The sequence below is a fragment of the Salmo trutta genome, chromosome 12, assembly GCF_901001165.1.
Source record: "Salmo trutta chromosome 12, fSalTru1.1, whole genome shotgun sequence".
In the NCBI taxonomy this organism is placed as follows: domain Eukaryota; kingdom Metazoa; phylum Chordata; class Actinopteri; order Salmoniformes; family Salmonidae; genus Salmo; species Salmo trutta.
In genome coordinates, this window is record NC_042968.1 from 30,459,037 (window position 1) to 30,475,920 (window position 16,884).

The window sequence follows — 16,884 nt, forward strand, 5'->3', positions numbered from 1 at the left end:
ACCGCTGGAACCTTTTTCATCCATCATCACACAGCCCACCCCACAGTAATCTGTCAAGTCCCAGTAGACTGATGTTGTGTCCTCATCTCCCAGAGGACAGACTCCAGAAGAGTCAGAGCTGAACTTCCTGCAGAAGGCCCAGGAGCTGGAGACATATGGTGTGGACCCTCACCCCTGCAAGGTACAAACACCATGATAAGAGAAGGGTCCATTATAGCTCTGCACTGGCAGAGTCCTTTTAGCTCTCTATTGATTCCAGTACAGCCTGAACCTCATTTAATACAATATGATTTCTTTGCTATTCTGTTTGTGAGGCCAGTTGTACATTACATACAGATGTCGGATCTTAATTTGACACCTTTCGTCGCAGGAGGAAAATAATCCTGCAGCAGGAGGATTTGAATAATGAAGAAATATTTAAAATTGCCGCCAGGGGACAGCTGGAAGCGGTGTTTGTATACAATACAGTACCTTACCTACAGTGTACCATATGTAGGCTACGTGCTGGCTACAGCGTGTCTTGTGTGGATTCTAAAAAATGGACACAGCCTGCGATTGAACTACATTTTGACAGTTCATTCATAAGCTTAGGATATAGTTGACCCTTGACTGTATGTCGTAGCCTAGTGGAGACCAATATCTATATCATGTTATTAAGCTATGTAAAATGGTGGTTGTTGATGTGTATGGTTGCATTTCAAATACATTTTGGTACATTTGAATTTTGCCGTAATAGGACCTAGACCTAGTGTTTGAGCGGGTGAGAAAATCATTTTGATAGCATGCCCTGATCCCATTGACTCAACTGCTATTTTTCAGGGACTCACAAGGCTCATTTGAATTTCTTGATGTAGCAGGAAAATTCTCTGCGACAAAAGAGTGATCAAGTTAAGATCCGACATCTGTAGAACAACATACACCTTGTATTCAATACTTGTGTTGTGTCTGTGTCAGGATGTGTCAGGGAACCCTGCCTTCCTGGCCTTCACTCCGTTTGGCTTCACTGTCCTGCAGGGGAACAGGAGAGTCCATTTCCTCAAGTGGTGAGTAATAATATGGTTAGCATAGTCATAACTTTTGTCAAGCCTTCATTGTTTTACAGCCAGAAATAGTTGCATAAAATGTAAGAGATGTAAGTGTGTAGTTGTTGCATAAAACGTGCAACATTTGGCTTGCCTGTCGTTAGCAATTGTTTTATTTAACCTGGCAGTCCAGAATCCCACAGTCTCAGACCTAAACCTATTTGTCCCTCCTCCTGACTATAAAACAGAGCTGTTCTAATCTGCCAGTTGGTCAGAATGAATATTTCAACGCTTCTCAATGTTCTGTTCGGTTTTGACTGGTCTTGTCTTGTCTTGGTGGGTAGGGACGAGGTGACAAAGCTGAAGTTTGAGGCAAAGACATTCCATATATATGCAAATCAGAAAGAGGTGGGTTCCATGACGTGCATTATTAAAATGGGTTCCTTTCTGCTCTGGAATTACACAGTGAAATTCATGTAGATAAACCTGTTTTATGCATTGGAAATGGCCTTTGGGGAGAAGGTGTAATTTAGCCGTAATAGAGAAGCTAATGACTTAACTGGACATAAGATGTGGGTCCCTTGTTGATAGATAAATGTGTACTCATTGTAGTCTTGTTCATAGAAATAGAATGAATAGAAGTGGTGTCTCCATTCAAGTCAATGATTGCTTAATTGGTGGACTGGCAGCCATTTTGTGTGTACACATGCCAGAAAGTAAAAGCAGGAAGTGTACCCTTCAATCTGTGCTGTGATTTGAGTCAACTCAACTGGCATTACAAAAAAAGGTATTCCATTGCATGAGCCACATCAGTTAGCATAATTTGAATGAACATTCTGCATTACCATGGCAATCCAGCCTCAGTTTATAGAACATTCCAAAATACCATGTAAATGATTGCATCACAATACCAGGCAGCCATTGCAAGTGTACCCATGAGTTTACCAGTCAAATGCCTGGGTAAGAGCTTCCAAACCCGTTCTATTCATTCTATTTCTATGGTTTTGGTAGCCAAGTCAGAAGATGTGAAATACAAGATGTGCATACTCTGTCATACTCAGATGTGCATACTCATACCTACATGTGTATACTCACTGCAGGACAAGAAGATCATCTTGACATATTTTGCACCTACACCTGAGGCCTGTAAACACCTGTGGAAGTGTGGAGTTGAGAATCAGGCTTTCTACAAGTGAGTTACACTGGCTATCAGTAATTTAATCAATCAATCAATCAATATATGATAAAATGTACACTACTGGTCAAAAGTGTTAGAACACCTACTCATTCAAGGGTTTTTCTTTATTTTTACTATTTTCTACATTGTAGAATAATAGTGAAGACATCAAAACTATGAAATAACACATCATGTAGTAACCAAAAAAGTTTTCAACAAATCAAAATATCTTTTATATTTGAGATTCTTCAAAATGACAGCTTTGCACACTCTTGGCATTCTCTCAACCAGCTTCATGAGGTAGTCACCTGGAATGCATTTCAATTAACAGGTATGCCTTCTTAAAACTTAATTTGTAGAATATCTTTCCTTCTTAATGTGTTTGAGCCAATCAGTTCCCTGTGGCTCAGTTGGTAGAGCATGGTGTGTGCAACGCCAGCATGGTGTGTGCAACGCCAGGGTTGTGGGTTCGATTCCCACGGGGGGCCAGTACAAAAACAAAAATTAAAAAAACATTATGAAATGAAATGTATGCATTCACTACTGTAAGTCGCTCTGGATAAGAGTGTCTGCTAAATGACTAAAATGTTGTGACAAGGTAGGGGTGGTATACAGAAGATAGCCCTATTTGGTAAAAGGTCCAAGTCCATATTATGGCAAGAACAGCTCAAATAAGCAAAGAGAAACAACAGCCCATCATTACTTTAAGACATGAATGTCAGTCAATACGGAACATTTCAAGAACTTTTAAGGTTTCTTCAAGTGCAGTCGCAAAAACCATCAAGCACTATGATGAAACTGGCTCTCATGAGGACCGACACAGGAATGGAAGATCCAGAGTTACCTCTGCTGCAGAGGATAAGTTCATTAGAGTTACCAGCCTCAGAAATTGCAGCCCAAATAAATGCTTCACAGAGTTCAAGTAACAGACACATCTCAACATCAACTGTTCAGAGGAGACTGTGTGAATCAGGCCTTCATGGTGAAATTGGTGCAAAGAAACCAATAATAAGAAGAGACTTGCTTGGGCCAAGAAACACGAGCAATGGACATTAGACCGATGGAAATGTGTCCTTTGGAGTCCAAATTGGATATTTTGGCTCCAACTGCCGTGTCTTTGTGAGACGTGATGTGGGTGAACGGATGATCTCCGCATGTGTATTTCCCACCGTAAAGCATGGAGGAGGAGGTGTTATGGTGTGGGGGTGCTTTGCTGGTGACACTGTCTGTGATTTATTTAGAATTCAAGGCACACTTAACCAGCATGGCTACCACAGCATTCTGGAGCGATACGCCATCCCATCTGGTTTGCTCTTAGTGGGACTATCATTTGTTTTTCAACAGGACAATGACCCAACACACCTCCAGGCTGTGTAAGGGCTATTTTACCAAGAAGGAGAGTGATGAAGTGCTGCATCAGATGACCTGGCCTCCACAATCCCCCAACCTCAAACAAATTGAGATAGTTTGGTATGAGTCGGACCGCAGAGTGAAGGAAAAGCAGCCAACAAGTGCTCGGCATATGTGGGAACTCCTTCAAGACTGTTGGAAAAGCATTCCAGGTGAAGCTGGTTCAGAGAATGCCAAGAGTGTGCAAAGCTGTCATCAAGGCAAAGGTTGGCTACTTTGAAGAATCTCAAATATAAAATATATTTAGATTTGTTTAACACTTTTTTGATTACTACATGATTCCATATGTGTTATAGTAGTTTTGATGTCATCACTATAATGTATAAAATAGTAAAAATAAAGAAAACCCTTGAATGAGTAGGTGTTCTAAAACTTTGGACCGGTAGTGTATGTGCTATTATTACAATGTTATTACATTGCTAAATCTCTTTGTCTCTGTTCACTCACAGGTTGGACAAGTCCAGCCAGGTCAGAACGGTGTCCAGCAGTAATCTGTTCTTCAAAGGAAGTAGATTCAGATACAGGTAAATACATGTACTGGCTATAATTAACGTTTTGAAGATCCTTCAGTTCAGTTTTTGGTGATAATGCACGGTTGAGTGTTATGTTTTGTTTCTGTGTTGGCTCTCAGTGGCAGGGTTGCTAAGGAAGTGATGGAGCAAAGTGCCAAAATAAAACGGGAACCTCCAGAGATTCACAGGTGAGCCTTGGTGCTTTTGATGTCTGAGTTACACCATGACAGTTAGTTTGATGTCTGAGTTACACCATGGCTGTGTTTAGACGGGTAGCCCAATTCTGATCTTTTTTCCACTCATTGGTCTTTTGACCAATCACATTAGATCTTTTTCAGATCTGATCTGAATGGTCAAAAGACCAATTATTGAAAACAATATCAGAATTGGGCTACCCATGGCACTTAGTTTGAGCATGTTGCTTACAACTCTAGATGGTGTGATTCCCACATGGCCCACATACTGAATATACACTATATGTTACTGGACTGTGAGTCCCTTTGGATAAAACTGTCAGCTGAATTACCTCCACTATATATCATCCTATCTAGAACCTAAAAGGGTTCTTCAGCTGTCCCCATAGGAGAACTCTTTGAATAACTATTTGTTTCCAGATAGAACCCTTTTCGGTTTCATGTAGAACCCTTTCCACAGAGGGTTCTAAATTTAACCAAAAATGGTTCTACCTGGAATCAATAAGGGTTCTCCTATGGGGACAGCAGAAGAAACCTTTTGTAACCCTTTTTTCTAAGAGCGTATGCCTTTAACCCCAACATGTAACATGTTTCCACAGGGCTGGTCTGGTACCCAGTAGGAGCTGTCCTTCCATCACCCACGGCCCAAGGCTGACCAGTGTCCCCCGACAAAGACGGAGAGCTGTACACATCTCCATCATGGAGGGTAAAACACACACTGGCCCCTCCCCACACACATCAGTTACAATCATTTACAGTAGACATAGATAGGGCTGGATTAAGTCTACTTATGTGTGTAACAAAAAGTTATAGCACACAGATGGATGGTTTGCCAGATCCAGATAAAGCCTATTCCTGGACTGAAAAGTATGCTCAATGAATAATCTCCATTGAAAGTGAAATTTAGCCCATTAGTAAACTGGTCCCAGATTGCATCTGCACCGCTAGCAGAGCTACTTTAAACCCTACTTTTTCTTTAGAAGTGCCTTACAAAGCAGCTGCCATAAGATTTAAACGTGTCTGAGGTCTATGCTGCTATGGTACTTCACTGCTTTAGTGTCTGAATGGATTATAGCCTTACAGTGCCTCTATTCTGGGGGCTTTTAACACACACACACACACACACACACACACACACACACACACACACACACACACACTGACGCACAAAGCTTGTCTTGAGCAGTAACCTGAGTAGTACCTTTGCTATGAGAGCGGAGCAACAGTTGTGTGTGTCATTCAGGCTTATCCACACACACACACACACACACACACACACACACACACACACACACACACACACACACCAAAGGCTGCACCAATTATCTATTCTCCTTTTTCATTCTTGCAATTCTCTCAAGAGTTGCTGTGACTGTAAGGTATTATTGTGGCAGGAGAAAGTCACTTTGCTGGTTTGTAAAGAACATTCACAGTCACTTTTACAGTATAAACGGGAACGTGAAGTAGCAACTTACCTACATGATGTCGGTTGCATTGTATTGTATTGTACAATGACAGGTCCTGATATTGAACCCCTTCAACCCTGTCCAAACCTTTCCTGTTCTTCATTGGTATCAGTGGTAATAATACCCAGCCTAAAAATAGCCCTCCTGTCAGGGCCTCTCCATGTATGTCACTATGGAGCATATGGTTAGAAGGGTAGCAGTTTTAGGGGGTGGGGGGGTAGGTTAACCACACTGCAATTGGGCCACATTTCTGCTCTCAGGATGCTGCCAGTCACTCTCCCAGCCTGCCTGGCTGTCATAGAGACAGAGTGGTGTAGTGTAGCCAGCCATCGCCAGTCACAAGGACAAAGGGATAGGGGACAACAGCAGACAGGGGACAAGGGACAAAAGTAGAGCGGACAGACACATGGGAAGAGTAGGGTGGTAGGACGGTGGTAGGGCAGTTGTAGGACGGTGGTAGGACGTTAGTAGGGCAGTTGTTGGACAGTGGTAGCTTGGACAGTGCGCTTATTCACTCCTTCAACAGCCACCATGGTGAAATGCCTGATCCGGATCGAGACCAAGGTGAATGTGCATCTGTGCATGATCAACCACTGCTACCGTGATATGAAGGTCCGCGTCCTCCAGCTGGGGCCCAGACTCATGGGCAAGGTTCTGGGGGCCATACCCATCTTCCCTGCCCTCCCTGGGGTACACTCAGCCTCCGGGTTTGGGTCCGCAGAGGCCTCCAGGGCTTCGTCCAGGCTGAGCGTAACACCTCCTGGTTATGGCTCCAACAGGCCAGGTAGCTCCTCCGAAGGTAAAGGACCTCATCATCATGGCACAGGATTCAGAATCCCTTACTAAACCATCCAGGGTTACACTTACACATCTTAAAGAGCAAGTACCTCATCATGGCACAGATTCCTCCATCTAGTGTTACAGATCTTAGTAACTTTGCTTTGAAACAGCTTTGGAAGCCATGACCCTGGTGTCTGGGGTAACACAAGAAGCCTTTGAGGAACCTCTTCCTTCTCAGATTCCCTGTTTTCGTTAGAGATGGAACGATGGCATGTGGCTAGATGGAAGTATTTGTTTTGGGTCTGGTGTTGTGCGAAATGTTGTCTCGAGTAAATGTTATTGCCGACGGCTTTGATTCTGAGTTGATTTGGTTTAAGGTCATGTTAGTAGTGTTGTAGAGTGACATCAGTGGCTGCATTGCATGTCTGTTGTTTATGTGAAGCAGTGTAGTGGAGCATTTGGAGAGGATTGCTTGGGGTATTCCAGGTATTCATGGGTTGCATGTTTCGTCACAGTATCTTTTTGAATGTTTGTTTTGGACTGATTCCCAACTAAGCAATTTACTCAATGCATCGTCAATGAGCAATGATGAAGATTTCATCAAAAGTGGCTTGGAAATACAATGCCATTCAAAATGAGGCAAATAATTAGTAGGAAAACCTTTTTTCATAATTTTGATGTCGCCAGATTGACTTTAGATGTACAGTCATGGCCAAAGGTTTTGAGAATGACACAAATATGAATTTTCACAAAGTCTGCTGCCTCAGTTTCTTTAGATACTTTTGTCAGATGTTACTATGGAATACTGAAGTATAATTACAAGCATTTAATGAGTGTCAAAGGCTTTTATTGACAATTACATGAAGTTGATGCAAAGAGTCAATATTTGCAGTGTTGACCCTTCTTTTTCAAGTCCTCTTCAATCCGCCGTGGCATGCTGTCAATTAACTTCTGGGCCACATCCTGACTGATGGCAGCCCATTCTTGCATAATCAATGCTTGGAGTTTGTCAGAATTTGTGGGTTTTTGTTTGTCCACCCGCCTCTTGAGGATTGACCACAAGTTCTCAATGGGATTAAGGTCTGGGGAGTTTCCTGGCCATGGACCCAAAATATCGATGTTTTGTTCCCCGAGCCACTTAGTTATCACTTTTGCCTTATGGCAAGGTGCTCCATCATGCTGGAAAAGGCATTGTTCATCACCAAACTGTTCCTGGATGGTTGAGAGAAGTTGCTCTCGGAGGATGTGTTGGTACCATTCATTATTCATGGCTGTGTTCTAGGCAAAATTGTGAGTGAGCCCACTCCCTTGGCTGAGAAGCAACCCCACACATGAATGGTCTCAGGATGCTTTACTGTTGGCATGACCCAGGACTGATGGTAGCGCTCACCTTGTCTTCTCCGGACTAGCTTTTTTCCAGATGCCCCAAACAATCGGAAAGGGGAATCATCAGACAAAATGACTTTACCCCAGTCCTCAGCAGTCCAATACCTGTACCTTTTGCAGAATATCAGTCTGTCCATGTTGTTTTTCCTGGAGAGAAGTGGCTTCTTTGCTGCCCTTCTTGACACCAGGCCATCCTCCAAAAGTCTTCGCCTCACTGTGCGTGCAGATGCACTCACACCTGCCTGCTGCCATTCCTGAGCAAGCTTTGTACTGGTGGTGCTCCGATCCCGCAGCTGAATCAACTTTATGAGACGGTCCTGGCGCTTGCAGGACTTTCTTGGGCGCCCTGAAGCCTTCTTCACAACAATTGAACCGCTCTCCTTGAAGTTCTTGATGATCTGATAAATAGTTGATTTAGATGCAATCATACTGGCAGCAATATGTGAAGCCCTTTTTGTGCAAATCAATGATGACGGCACGTGTTTCCTTGCAGGTAACCATGGTTGACAGAGGAAGAACAATGATTCCAAGCACCACCCTCCTTTTGAAGCTTCCTGTCTGTTATTCAAACTCAATCAGCATGACAGAGTGATCTCCAGCCTTGTCCTCGTCAACACTCACACCTGTGTTAACGAGAGAATCACTGACATGATGTCAGCTGGTCCTTTTGTGGCAGGGCTGAAATGCAGTGGAAATGTTTTTTTTTGTGATTCAGTTCATCTGCATGGCAAAGAGGGACTTTGCAATTAATTGCAATTCATCTTCTTCATCTTCATAACATTCTGGAGTATATGCAAATTGCCATCATACAAACTGAGGCAGCAGACTTTGTGAAAATTAATATTTGTGTCATTCTCAAAACTTTTGTGTAATGGTCGTTGTAGGTAGTGGACCAAAATGCAGCGGGTTGAGTGCTCATCTTAACTTTATTGAACACGTAACAAAAAAAAAAAAAAAACGAACGAACAGGATTACAGGCTAAACACAGCTATGCAATCACAACTTCCCACAAAACCCAAACAAAACACACCCCTCTATATAGGACCTTCAATCAGAGGCAACGAGGAACAGCTGCCTCCAATTGAAGGCCAAATCAATAAACTAAACATAGAACTAAAAAGACTAGACTGGAACATAGAAATATACTAACATAGAACATAGCCCAAAAACCCCGGAAAACACTAACCAAACACCCCTCTACATAAGCACACACCCCGAACCACATAAAACAAATACCCCCCTGCCACGTCCTGACCAAACTACAATAACAAATAACCCCTTTACTGGTCAGAACGTGACATTTTGGCCATGACTGTAGTATAGCGTTAGCTAGCTAGCTAAGATTGAGTGGACATTTTAGCTAGCTACCGTTAGCATTGCTAGCTATTTTTGACAAACTTAGCTAGCTAATGACAACATTGCCATGTCTAAAGTAAATTTGACAACATGATAATGCTGGAAAAGTTGTTTCCTACTAAACATTTGACTACTTTAGCAATATCATCGTATTTCCAGGCAGTATAGTGTAATTTAGACTAAAAAGTTGTTAGCCTCTGTCCAGAATGACTGGGTTTATCAGGATTTTAGGGCACCACTGTGGCGCCACCGATAGAGGCCGGATTGAGAACGTTCATAACAATGGCATGACGTGACCGAGTGATGGAGGTTAAACCTATGAATATTTAGGTCAGAGGGGCCTACTGTATTAGAACACCTTTGTTCCTCTGTGTTCGACTTGATCAACGGCACATATTCTATTTAGCAGGACAAGGTAGTATCTACAACCTGAAGGGAATGTGTGTGAGAGTGAAACCTATGATCCTCCATGAGGACTCTGATTCTCCCCCTGGATCATTTTAAAGGCTGGCTGACCTCTCTATTTTCACATTAACACTCTGGGCTACAGAGTAGATCCTGCCTCTCATCCCAAAGGTCTCCTGACTCAGGGATTGACATGAATAACTAGATCTGAACACTGAACTGAGAGACACAATATCTCTCTGCCCCAATGTGTAGTTTTGTTCCATGGTACACTGATATGTGTTATGTGGATTCACTAGTTGTGTAATAGGAGTTGTTGCTCATTGTCTTTATGATGGGATACATTTTCACAGCTCTGAGTTTGATGTTTCTTCTACTATCTCTATCTCTCTCAGGCCTGGAGTCCCTACGAGACTCCGCCCACTCCACACCCGTGCGTTCTGTCTCCCACGGCGACTCCTTCATGCCGAGACACCGTCACCACACAACAGATGCCGGCGAGGGCGGGTCATCCCAGCAGGTCATCTCTGATGAGGCCTACTGCCCCTCGGACAGTGTGCTGCCCACCCCCACGGCCGAACACAGCCTGGAGCTAGCCGTGGCGCGCCACCCTAATGGAGCCCCCTGCAGCATCGAAGAGGAGGAGTCGGAGGCCGGGACTCCTGAGGGACAGGTGGCTGAGTTTGGCCCCGACGGCAGAGTGCTTCGGCTGGGTCGGACCAGGAAGTCTCTCCCTAACAACGAGGTACAGGAGCTACATAAGTTCATCCTGAGTGTGTTGCGTATGTTCCTGGTGACCATGGGACTGCTGTTTGCCCTGCTCTCCCTCCTCATCATGCTGACTGAGTCTGACCTGGACATCGCCTTCCTCCGGGACATACGCAAGACGCCTGAGTTCCAGCAGTTCCACTTTGAGTATTTCTGCCCTCTCAGACGGTGGGTTGCGTGCAAGTTCCGCTGGATGGGAGGCTTCCTTATAGACAAGTGAGAAAGACTGAGCGATGGAGGGAGAGAAAGAGGAGTGAATGAAAAAGAGGCCTCCTCTGAGAGGTCATACTCGAAGGATGGAGGGAGGATAGGAAAAAGTAAAGGAAGGCTGTAGACAGGAAGGGAGGGCTGCTCCATCTGAACGGGAATTAACCTTCAAGCTTCTCCCACAAGTCACTTCCTGTTACAAGCCAAGGACCGCCCCCTTCGCTGACCCTCTTCCTTTTTCTAACCATAAGACTGAACGGAGGACATTTTCTGAGCTCATGTTTTACTTTGGAAATTCAGGTCATTTCAAGGTACTTTATTTTTTACCAAGAGACAAGGCAACAGTTATAAAACGACATAAAATGAGACATCTGAGGTCTGTTATAGGCCTGGGAAGAAACACATATTATTCAACCAACAGAACAACAACAGTTGCCTTTATTTTCTATTACTTCATATGAACATCAATTGTAAGAGAGAGAAAATCTGTATAATAATAAGATGGATACAAATATATTAGATGACATTGATATAAAAACAGAGGTGTGAAGTGTTGAGTTGTGTACTGTACAATGAGTTTGAGCTGAGAAAGGATGAGAAAGAGAGATGAAAAACCATGCCTTTTACTCATTTGGGGTCAACATCTAAAACATCCATGATAATCATTCTAATGCTGCTGAAACTTTCATTTGGGCTGCTATTGGAGGAGAAACATTTCTACTGGCATGAGTACTGAAGTCTGGAGTCTGAAAAAGAAACAAAGATATGATATTCAATAGAAGATGTAAAAAGGTACGTTTTTGAATGTACAGTACCATTCAAAAGTTTGGACACACCTACTCATTCCAGTGTTTTTCTTTATTTTTACTATTTTCTACATTGTAGAATAATAGTGAAGACATCACAACTATGAAATAACACATATGGAATCATGTAGTAACCAAAACAGTGTTAAACAAATAAAAATATATTTTACATTCTTCAAAGTAGCCACCCTTTGCAGAATGAAGAAAAAGCAGCCAACAAGTGCTCAGCATATATGGGAACTCCTGTTGGAAAAGCATTCCAGGTGAAGCTGGTTGAGAGAATGCCAAGAGTGTGCAAAGCTGTCATCAATGCAAAGGGTGGCTACTTTGAAGAATCTAAAATATATTTTGATTTGTTTAACACTTTTTTGGTTACTACATGTGTAATTTCATAGTTTTGATGTCTTCACTATTATTCTACAATGTAGACAATAGTAAAAATAAAGAAAAACCCTTGAATGAGTACGTATGCCCAAACTTTTGACTGGTACTGTATATATACACTGAGTATACCAAACATTTGGAACAGTCTCAATTCGCCGGGGCATGAACTCAACAAGGTGTTGAAAGCGTTCCACAAGGATGCTGGCCCATGTTGACTTCAATTCTTCCCACAGTCAAGTTAGCTGGATGTCCTTTGGGTGGTGGACCATTCTTGATACACACGGGGAACTGTTGAGCATGAAAAACCCAGCAGCGTTGCAGTTCTTGACACAAACTGGTGCACCTGGCACCTACTACCATACCCCATTCAAAGGCACTTAAATCTTTTGTCTTGCCCATTCAGCCTCTGAATGGCACACATACACCATCCACGTCTCAATTTTATCAAGGCTTAAAAATCCTTCTATAACCTGTCTCCTCCCCTTCATCTACACTGATTTAAGTAGATTTTACAAGTGACATCAACAAGGGAGGCTTTCACCTGGTGAGTCTATGTCATGGAAAGAGTAGGTGTTCTTAATGTTTTGTACACTCAGTGTACTATACTGTCTTGTAAGAAAGTTGAAGAATATCTGTGTAATGACTGTGTGTGTCCTAAACTTGGTTTATAGTTTGTTAATTAACCATCAGTACAAATTGGCATGGAACAATCAAGAGACAGTCATACAGTACATCAAAACTATAAACCAAATGAATGGAATTGTTGTATTTTCTGATTTCAAATGGCATCAGATAGAATACTGTTACGAATTATTTTAATCAATGTATAATAAAAACTAGCAATCATTAGTTTTTTAAAGAAACTTTTGAAAAAGATCAATCAAACTAGATGCAATGGTGTTCTTTGTTATTATTATGTGACCTGGAAAGTACAGTAGGGGGTAGAACACAGTGGTCAACCTCTTGAAAACACTGACTAGATGTGCAATACTATAACGATAAAAACTATGAGTATTTAGGTTGGATATGGTACATTTTAGTTTATTAAATGTGTACTTTGATATAAATAATTCTGGTTATTTTCTAAAGGTATAAGAAAATGAAAATGCCTGCTGTGAACATGCCTAGGTGAACATGCCTAGGTGAAAAATACATTTCAACTTGTAGTTGTGCTTATGCATTGGGTTATTTTAAAATGTTGAATATATTGAAGTCCTGCTGAATTATTTTGTACAAAGTAGAGTCTCCTTATATTTAGAGTTTTCCTTGTATAACCTATTTTAACTGAACTAATGTTATTTTTTATCATTGAAAATGATACTTTTTTAGCGCAGTTATTCAGATGAGGACTAGAATTCAAAGAAATACGCAAAGTAGGTGGAGATTCAGGGACGGTTTCCCGGAATCTCTAAGCTTACACCTGAGTTATGGCATCCTTAATGGTGCATCTCCATTCAAAGTGCTTTGTAGTCTAGGAATCGGTTTAATCTGGGCCAGGGAAAGTTTTTGTCAGGTTTACCTCCAAATCCACCTAAGGGAGCATTATACCCTCTCATTTTCACACTGTCTTTACATGTCTACCAAAGATACCTCTCTGCAGCCTCAGCGTTACTTCACATGAGAGCTAGAGTTCCTGAGGAGGGTTTGGGAGAGGGCTGACTAGTGAAGAGCTGCAGAACAGGACAATGATAATCACTACAAGCTTCTATTATATTGTCCTTAGCCGGCACTCTATCTGTTGGCTTAGAATTAACAAATTGAGAGAGGGAATAGCATCAGTTTAGGGTTGAAAAATTCTGAAAAATGTCCCCAAATTACCATGCTTTCAAGGAATCCCAGTTGGAGGATTGCTGGAAACGGGAAGGAATAAGCAGAAAATCGGGAATCCTCGTACCAGGAATTCTGGAATATGGGAAAGTGGCCAGAAATTTTGCAACCCTACATAGACTCAAGATAAAAGTATCTTTCTACATCATCATTTGGTTTTGCATCAGTACAATCCTATCAGACATATGTATGTTGTTTTAATGTTATAATCCCTCAATAGAATAGTGTATGGTGGGTTTAATAAATAATATAGATGTATTAATTCATGTGGTCTGCTATGCAGCAATATTAAGATAACGACAGGTTGGTCCCTGATTGGTGTATTAGATTAAAGTGATTGATTTTGTTTGAAGTTGTGGAAGGCCAGTCAAGGCAAAAGATTTAGATTTTTATACCTCAGATCGCAACTTTCAATTTCAGTTCAATGTGTATGACAAACAATACAACCTTATTTGAGCAATAATGAAAACATTTGAAAATAATTAAATGTTGAAATCAATGTGGGCAGCTAGACAGAAAAAGTAAGTGATGTTTTTCGGTTTGTTTTGATGTGTTCTCCTGTCTTTCCATATAGGATCACTGGATATTCAAGTGACATGTTTTTCATGATTAGCCTACCTACCGTTATACTGGTGAACCTAGCTTCTTAATGCATGGGATGAGATGATGATGAGAAGATGGTGTAGCAGTAACATGCAGCTCAGTGTTGATTGCAATGGGTGCGTTCCAGGTTGTTGCAGTCATGCTGCACATCTCAAAAGATCGCTACAAATCAATAGCAATATCATATTAGTGTGGTTCCGGAGATGTGCAAACGTCTCCAGGGGTCGTATTCGCTAGAAACCAAACTGTAGAAACAAACAGGGAGGGACTACCTTAACTTCTTTGCAAGACATTTTCCTACGGTGTGTGCACCAATGAATACTAGCGACCCAGGTGGTAAGATCTGACAATCTGAGCAGTGTGACTGCAATGAAGACAACCTGGAACGTCCCAATGACTCCAGTGTTAGGAACACCCAGACAGCCTCTGCAATGTCCTTCTGTTAGCTCCCTTACTGTCTCATGGCCATGCATTTGGATCGGTCTCTGTAAACATGTCTTCTGCATTTCTGTTGTTACTCCCAATCAAGACTGAATATTTTTTATCACAGAATGAAGACTGGTGTATTCGATGATTAATTTATCAATAAATATAATTTATTCTTAAATGTGTGTGCCATATCCTTCACCTCGTGAGTCTTACTCATACCATCTCAACCATTGTAACACTTATTTTTTAACAGTATAAAATACTATACAATATTTGTTATTTCTGATGGTTCCTTGTAAACCTTACCGTATGCTTCCCAGTCTAAACAGTTCGCACATACAGTAACATTCAAAAGTTTGGACACACCTACTCATTCAAGGGTTTTTCTTTATTTTTACTATTTTCTACATTGTAGAATAATAGTGAAGACATCAAAACTATGAAATAACACATATGGAATACTTTAGTACCAAAAAAATATATATTTTAGATTCTTCAAAGTAGCCACCCTTTGCCTTGATGACAGCTTTGCACACTCTTGGCATTCTCTCAACCAGCTTCATGATGCTTTTCCAACAGTCTTGAAGGAGTTCCCACATATACTGAGAACTTGTTGGCTGCTTTTCCTTCACTCTACGGTCCAACTCATCCCAAACCATCTCAATTGGGTTGAGGTCAGGTGATTGTGGAGGCCAGGTCATCTGATGCAGCACTCTATCACTCTCATTGGTCAAATAGCCCTTACACAGCCTGGGGCTGTGTTTGGGGTCATTGTCCTGTTGAAAAACAAATGATAGTCCCACTAAGAGCAAACCAGATGGGATGGCGTATCGCTGCAGAATGCTGTGATAGCCATGCTGGTTAAGTGTGCCTTGAATTCTAAATAAATCGCAGACAGTGTCACCAGTAAAGCACCCCCACACCATCACACCTCCTCCTCCATGCTTCACTATGGGAACCACACATGCGGAGATCATCCGTTCGCCTACTCTGCGTCTCACAAAGACAGCGGTTGGAACCAAAAATCTCAAATTTGGACTCATCAGACCAAAGGACAGATTTCCACCGGTCTATTGTCCATTGCTCATGTTTTTCTTTTTCTTCTTATTGGTGTCCTTTAGTAGTGGTTTCTTTGCAGCAAATCGACCATGAAGGCCTGATTCACACAGTCTCCTCTGAACAGTTGATGTTGAGATGTGTCTGTTACTTGAACTCTGTGAAGCATTTATTTGGGCTGGTGCAGTTAACTCTAATGAATGTATACTCTGCAGCAGAGGTAACTCTGGGTCTTCCTTTCCTGTGTCGGTCCTCATGAGAGCCAGTTTCATCATAGCGCTTGATGGTTTTGGCAACTGCACTTGAAGAAACGTTCAAAGTTCTTGACATTTTACGGATTGACTGACCTTCATGTCTTAAAGAAATTATTTACTGTTGTTTCTCTTTGCTTATTTGAGCTGTTCTTGCCAGAATATGGACTTGGTCTTTTACCAAATAGGGCTATCTTCTGTATACCACCCCTACCTTGTCACAACACAACTGATTGGCTCAAACGCATTTAGGAAAGAAATTCTACAAATTAACTTTTAAGAAGGCACGCCTGTTAATTGAAATGCATTCCAGGTGACTACCTCATGAAGATGGTTGAGAGAATGCCAAGAGTGTGTAAAGCTGTCATCAAGCGGCTGTCATCAAGGTGGCTACTTTAAAGAATCTCAAATATAAAATATATTTAGATTTGTTTCACACTTTTTTGGTTACTACATGATTCCATGTGTTATTTCATAGTTTTGATGTCTTTACTATTATTCTACATTGCAGAAAATAGGAAAAATAAAGAAAAACCCTGGAATGAGTAGGTATGTCCAACTTTTGGCTGGTACTGTATATTGTGACAATTTTTGTGACTGTTTTGTTGTCCGGGCAGGTATTTTTTTCAGCTGTTTGAGAAAACAATTTTTCGAAGCAAATCCAAGTTCGCTACCCGAAGTCTATGCCCTTCGTCAATGATTTGTCAACAGGACTACTCCTAGTAGGAGTGGGAAATATGGACAGGATTCTTCAATGAAGTGTTTGTGGTCATTGAACGAGAGACGACTCGTTTTCATGCACATATTTTCACTTGAGAAATACTGCACCAAAAAGCTTAGTTAGA

At 41.7% G+C, this 16,884-nt stretch overlaps 1 protein-coding gene across 2 annotated transcripts in view; it reads left to right on the top strand.

The window, feature by feature from the left end:
- LOC115203331 (FERM domain-containing protein 5) overlaps positions 1 to 11,461 on the top strand; it is a 153,582-nt gene extending 142,121 nt beyond the window's left edge. For both annotated transcript variants that reach the window (XM_029767934.1, XM_029767935.1), the window contains 8 exons: positions 94 to 181; positions 955 to 1,043; positions 1,367 to 1,430; positions 2,123 to 2,214; positions 4,059 to 4,133; positions 4,241 to 4,309; positions 4,915 to 5,021; positions 10,104 to 11,461. In XM_029767934.1, the coding sequence (XP_029623794.1) occupies positions 94 to 181; positions 955 to 1,043; positions 1,367 to 1,430; positions 2,123 to 2,214; positions 4,059 to 4,133; positions 4,241 to 4,309; positions 4,915 to 5,021; positions 10,104 to 10,696 (1,177 nt within the window). In that variant the 3' untranslated portion in view covers positions 10,697 to 11,461. The remainder of the gene's footprint in view (positions 1 to 93; positions 182 to 954; positions 1,044 to 1,366; positions 1,431 to 2,122; positions 2,215 to 4,058; positions 4,134 to 4,240; positions 4,310 to 4,914; positions 5,022 to 10,103) is intronic.
- The last annotated feature ends 5,423 nt before the right edge of the window (positions 11,462 to 16,884 follow it).